Source organism: Bactrocera dorsalis, unplaced genomic scaffold (genome assembly GCF_023373825.1).
Source record: "Bactrocera dorsalis isolate Fly_Bdor unplaced genomic scaffold, ASM2337382v1 BdCtg115, whole genome shotgun sequence".
In the NCBI taxonomy this organism is placed as follows: domain Eukaryota; kingdom Metazoa; phylum Arthropoda; class Insecta; order Diptera; family Tephritidae; genus Bactrocera; species Bactrocera dorsalis.
This window is the reverse complement of record NW_026038166.1, coordinates 38,387-44,386: the sequence shown is the minus strand read 5'-3', so window position 1 is coordinate 44,386 and position 6,000 is coordinate 38,387. Positions and strand designations below refer to the sequence as shown.

The 6,000-nt window shown below is 39.1% G+C and overlaps 2 protein-coding genes across 2 annotated transcripts in view; both read left to right on the top strand.

Moving 5' to 3' along the window:
• Positions 1-520: 520 nt before the first annotated feature.
• On the top strand, positions 521-1,432 carry LOC105228855 (melanoma-associated antigen D4). Its single transcript, XM_029551352.2, has 5 exons — positions 521-691; positions 751-919; positions 984-1,140; positions 1,207-1,279; positions 1,343-1,432. The coding sequence occupies exons 1-5, from the start codon at positions 521-523 to the stop codon at positions 1,430-1,432; spliced, it is 660 nt and encodes a 219-aa protein (XP_029407212.2).
• A 40-nt stretch (positions 1,433-1,472) lies between these two features.
• LOC105228851 (protein shifted) overlaps positions 1,473-6,000 on the top strand; it is a 30,846-nt gene continuing 26,318 nt past the window's right edge. The window contains exon 1 of the mRNA XM_049461785.1: positions 1,473-1,497. The gene's annotated coding sequence lies outside the window, so the exon portion shown is untranslated. The remainder of the gene's footprint in view (positions 1,498-6,000) is intronic.

Sequence of the window (6,000 nt, the reverse complement as noted above, 5' to 3'; positions counted from 1 at the left end):
GATGTCCGTCGGTGTTGTCTGACATTTTCCTTTGCACGATTCGTAAACAAAATAATGGTTTGATAAAATTCACACTTCGTGAGCTATCCGAAAAGTATTTTATAGACCAATACATTACTTCAAGCAAAAAATTAAATAAATTTAAATACTTTAATTGTAATAATTTAATAATAAGTCAGCTAATACAAATTCTGATTGGACTTTACAACAAAATCCAATCGGTAAGTTAGTGATGTGACCACTATCTGATATTATTCACTGTCATTTCCTAATTTATTAAAATTTTGGTATTTTGTTAATCCAAGGCCAATTTTTGACGGTATCTTTATTGCTTAAAATAAAATAAATAATGTCATTTATTTTAATAAAGTTTCCGTCAGTATAATATTCGATTAATTTTCTGTGCTAACCGATAGTTTTTTGTATATCGATACATATACAAGTGCCATCGGTAAAAATTACTAGTAGTGAATTCAATTGGCGCTTTTTTAATACTCCAAAATATTAGACTTTTTAAAAAATGGAAGACGAGGAGAAGCTTTCTCAGTGTCGAAATGCATTGTTGGTATTTGTAATCAACAACATTGAAAATAAACTCCCTATAAAGGAAGAAGAAATGCGTGAAATACTTGGCAAAGATAAAGCACTCCTCAAGGAATGTCTACCAAGTGTAATTCAAACTTTGAAAAAGGTAATTATATATTAATTTAATAAATTTATGTACCTAAAGCGTTTGTGTTTCATTTATAGGTTTATGGAATAGTTTTACAACGTGTACCTGATACTAGAAAGTATATTTGCTATTCGCAGTTAAGTGCATCCTCCACAGCAGAGTATGATTTGGAACAGATCCGTCATTTAACATTGTTATTTGTTATACTGTCTTATCTATTAATGAAAGATTGCCGAGTGGATGAAGGTATTTAGAAAATATATTTATATTATATTCCAAAATAAAATTAAAATACGCATACTATTTACAGATCAACTATTTAATTTCCTCAAAGGCCTACGGATAGATATCGACGAAGAGCATACATACTTTACAGGAAATCTGAGAAAGCTTATTTGTGAAACATTTGTAAAGCAATTATATTTGAAGCGAGAAAAGTCCGATTCTGAAACCGACATGGAAACAAGGTAACTACATACATACGTCATTTCAAATTGCCTAATTATTAAATTAATTTTTTTTAATATTTTTAGATATTTGTTCTCGTGGGGTTATCGCGCTACTATGGAGTTTCCACCAAAAGATGTTTTACAACAAACTGCAGGGGTACATTTTTTTTAACTGTTAATGTAAAACACTGTAATTATAATTTGTTATGCTTAATTTCAGATTCTTGGCAAGGAAGCCAGAGATTTTGTCTCTATATATAACAAATATTGTTCAAATGATAATAACGAAGAACCCATGGCTGTGGACTAAATATATTAACCAATTCATATCATACTTGTTATAGCTGTACCCATTAAACATTTTTTACTAACCATGTATGTATGTCAACATTTCCTAAGTAGCTCTAGTATCTTTTATATTTCTAGAATTACAATTTAACTTATTTTATAATATTTTTAAAGTTTATACTTATATTCATTGTATAGTATAGTAATAATATAAAAAACTAGATTATTCCAAATACCAGTGATTTTCCACAAGCATACAGTTGTATCAGTCTGATTGTTACAGGCTGTGTTCTTGTATGAAAAACTGCATTTTTAACTTCTTTGTTTTTCCGTACATACTTCTTTAATTACTTGGTTGAGCACATCAGTCGCTCAAATCATCAGTCGCCAAACTTAGGAGTTTGAAATGAACTTGCTAAAGTTGTTGTTGTACTGGGCGAAAACATTGTCAAATAATTTTGCGGAATGCTTTCGAGTAGTAACGGCACTATTTATAGAATACAACCACAGTAGGCAGTCTTAGGGGTTATGAATCAACTTGTTATATATGTACATTTTATACGGTCTCTGACGTTTCGTTCTGAGTCTTATAAACTTCATGGCGAACCTATTATACCCTGTTCTTCTTCTTATTTATTGGCGTAGACAACGCTTACGTGGTTATAGGTAAGTTTACAACCGCGCGAGTCGTTCTTCCTTTTCGCTGTTTGGCATCAAGTGTAGCCAGGTCCTTCTCCACCTGTTCTTTCCAACGGAGTGGAGGTTTTCAATATTTTCTCCGGCGGGTACTGCGTTGAATACTTTCAGAGCTGGACTGCTTTCATCTATTCGAAGTTATGACTGTCGGCATTGACGTAGGAGTCAAATCGCAAGGGCAAAAACTGTCTGTTATTTCGGTTTGCTCTCGTTCACTATCGGACACATTTGCTTCGCTTCCTTATCCAGTCTGGAGAAAACAGAACTAACGGCACGGTTGTTGAGGCCAATGATATCAATATCATCGAACGGCTCGGAGAGGTCCATCCCGATCCTGACGGAGCTTTTGGTATTGGATTAGTATTAGTTTTTCCGGGATACCAAATTCAGACATAGCGACATAAATGCAGCTGTCAAAGCAGCTTTGAAATCTACGAAGAGGTGGTGTGTATCGATCCTCTTTTACCGGATGTATATCTGGTCAGTTGGAGGATGGAGTCATGTGTAGAAATTCACGCAAGTGAGGAAAGTTCTCTGATCGCCATTCACTTGGGAGTGGCCAGAAACGATTCTTTTACATATAACTCAAGCAGCTCACGACTTCCGGTCTTTGACCAAATATCCTCTGGGTAGCCTAAGAACATCCGTTTGAAGGCGAAATATCCCCTACTTAGGGTTGTGCGCTGGGTTTGGGACCCGCCACGTAAAAAAACACCCCCAATGAAAGAAAACAACAAGCCTCGGATGAGTGACCTCCCTTTTGATGACGACCATGCCAGACTGAACAAGGAAGCAACGCAAATGGGTCTGGCAGTGAACGAGGGCAAGACGAAATATCTCTGCTGCTACTTCGGACTGAGTAGGCAATTGAAAAGTAAAGTCCTCTCTCGACGAACAAAAGCCAAACTCTATAAGTCGCTCATAATTCCCGTCCTGCTATATGGTGCAGAGGCTTGGACAATGACAACAACCGATGAGTCGACGTTGCGAGTTTTCGAGAGAAAAGTTCTGCGAAAGATTTATGGTCTTTTGCGCGTTGGCCACGGCGAATATTGCATTCGATGGAACGATGAGCTGTACGAGATATACGACGACATTGACATGGTTCAGCGAATTAAAAGACAGCGGCTACGCTGGCTAGGTCATGTTGTCCGGATGGATGAAAACACTCCAGCTCTGAAAGTATCCCGCGGCGAGTACTGCGTCGAACTCGCCGCGGAAGCAGAGGAAGAGAGGAAGACCTCCACTCCGTTGGAAGGACCAAGTGGAGAAGGACCTGGCTTCGCTTTGAATATCCAATTGGCGCCACGTAGCGGAGAGAAGAAACGACTGGCGCGCTGTTGTTGACTCGGCTATAATCGCGTAAGCGGTGTCTACGCCAGTAAAGAAGAAGAAGATATCTGGTCAGTTGTTGATTTTCCAGGCCTGAAGCCACACTGATAAGTTCCAATCAGTTTGTTGACGGCTGACTTTAATCTTTCATACAATTCATTCGATAGAACCTTAATGCGTTGTTGAGGAGGCTTATTCCACGGTAGTAGGCGCAGATTGTGGAGTCTCCCTCTTTGTGGATTGGGCAGAGCAGACTTAAAATCCAATCGTCGGGCATGCTTTAGTCCGATCATATTCTACAAAAAAGGCTTATGCATGTTCCTTATCAGATCTTGGTCGATGTATTTGAATTGCTTGGCCGGCAATCCAAGTCCGCTCCATCGTCGTCGAATGGGGAATCGGGTGCGCCATCTCTTGGTGTTATACTTTTGGAAATTACAGTATCGCCTGGGCATCAGTCTATCTCCCCTCCCCTCGGGAGGTTCTACAAGAGTATGATCCGGTCTTGAAACCTTCTGTTAGTTGGTGAGCATTACACCTATCGGCTAGTTTGTCAAGCTCTTCGTATTAACGCATTTCGGCATTTCTCTTTGTTTTGTCTGCAAATGAGTCTCAATTCCCTCTTCAACTCCCGGTATCTATAGGATAGATAGTTGTGATCGATTGTAAGGTTGCGAGGTAAACAGTCTTATTTTCTCCACTGCGACACAACACTCCCCATCGTACCAGCTGTTTTTTTTGCCTTGTCCGAAAACCAATAGTTTCGTTTGCAGCTGTACGTAAGGAGCTTGAAAGGCCGTCCCACAGTGCCCTTATAACGAGTTGCTGATGAGTGCTCTCAGAGTGGAGGAGTGAAAGTCGAGTAGAAAAACGTTCGGCCGTCTACTACATTATACCCTGTTGCAGAACCCTCTTCTCTTTGTTGGTATCTACTGGGACCTGCTGCTGAGTGAGCTAATAATTTTTACTAAGACCTTTTCGAAACCGTATTGAACCCGAATGCAGTATGTCTGGAAGCTAATTTTATAATGGTTTATATTCCATTAAATTGCTCATATCATATTTTGACAGAAGGCCTGACACGCGGAATACCTATCATTGTCCTTAGCGCAATCTGTTCCACTGCCAGTTGTCTTTATATTCCGATAGCAGATCCGCAATACAATTATTGATCTTGCTGACAGTATGCTCAAAGTTACTTAAATATTCGACTTGTATGGGTGCCTGGTTACAGCATAATTGGAAAGTCGATGAACTCTCAAGAAAGGGCACCCTTACCCTTAGGCTGAGACGAATCGGTGCTTTCCTGTTCTCTTTCGTTTTGGCCATGGATCTTTACACCTCGTTGATCAATGACCAGCTCATGAGCGCAGCACAGGGACGTGAGAGTTCTATTGAATTGCTTGCTCTAATAAGGTTCATCTGGCAGAAAGTGTGCGAGATCTGACTGGACAATACTGACCTATAGGTACGTTCGCAAACTGCAAGAAAAAATTAATAAATTTCTTCAATCTGTAAGTTGTCTTACTCCTAGAGCTTGGAAAACATTGCAATCAAAAGGAATCGCATCGTCCATTTTCTCTTTGTTCCACAGTCTAGAGACATCGTGAGTGATGCAGTACATTAAACAGAACATATCGTCATGGTTATTTGTGGAAATCATCTGCAAAAAACTTTAAACGCTTTATTTCAACCTAAAGGAAATTTCTGTCTCTCATTCTCTCTCTCCCTCTCTCTTTGTCTACCACTACTAGAAGAGTTGGTGTGATATAAATACTATCAGAACTGTAGTTTTTGCACCTACATGGGCTCTCTCAAAGCTCCAGGATAGCACAACTATCCCAATAGGTAATCATCGTGTGGTACAACCTCGTAGAAATCCACTGTCCAGATTTCATCCCAGTCGGACTCGTAGTTTTGTTTTAACCGCGTATGCAAACGCTACTCTTTGGAGATTTTAAAACAATAGAGACACACCATATCGACCAGTGATTTGAATACAGTTTAGGATAACCCTTCCCTTATGATGACGACGGTCAAAAATTGGTTTGTCGATTTTCGGTCGGTTTTTGACGTGACGTACACAGACAGCTCGAAAACGGCTGCCAAATAAATGAAGTAACAAAAGTCCACAATCTCTTATAAGCAGACCACCGATTGAAGGTGTGCGAGATGACTGCTACAGTAAGCATCAAGAGAAGACCGCAAGTATGATATGAGTATACTACGTATACTACGTTGAGAAAGAAATCACGCTTATCGGTCTGCTATCGTATGGTATATATTCCCACTAACATATTCGCTGATTTTAGTTAATTAAACTGAGACCAAGTCATTATATAGATCAGAAATAAGCCTGAACCAGGTCCCTAGTTAATAACAATGGTTCCCGTTCTGTCCTGCTAAATAAAGCCATAGCACGACGAAGTTACGACTGCCATTTTAACTAAACTTAAGTATAAGTACAATAAAGTGAGGTTTAGTTGATCAAATTTGTTATAAGCCTCGGCTCAGTTGGCCTTCATTCAGGGTCTTCATCGAATTTTGATTGGGGTAATTTTT

Excerpts from the sequence above, each read along its gene's own strand:
- LOC105228855 (XM_029551352.2), top strand. The coding sequence starts at position 521 with ATGGAAGACGAGGAGAAGCTTTCTCAGTGTCGAAATGCATTGTTGGTA. Across the intron at positions 920-983 it reads AGATTGCCGAGTGGATGAAG|ATCAACTATTTAATTTCCTC; the intron begins GTATTTAGAAAA and ends TACTATTTACAG. Across the intron at positions 1,141-1,206 it reads GAAACCGACATGGAAACAAG|ATATTTGTTCTCGTGGGGTT; the intron begins GTAACTACATAC and ends TAATATTTTTAG.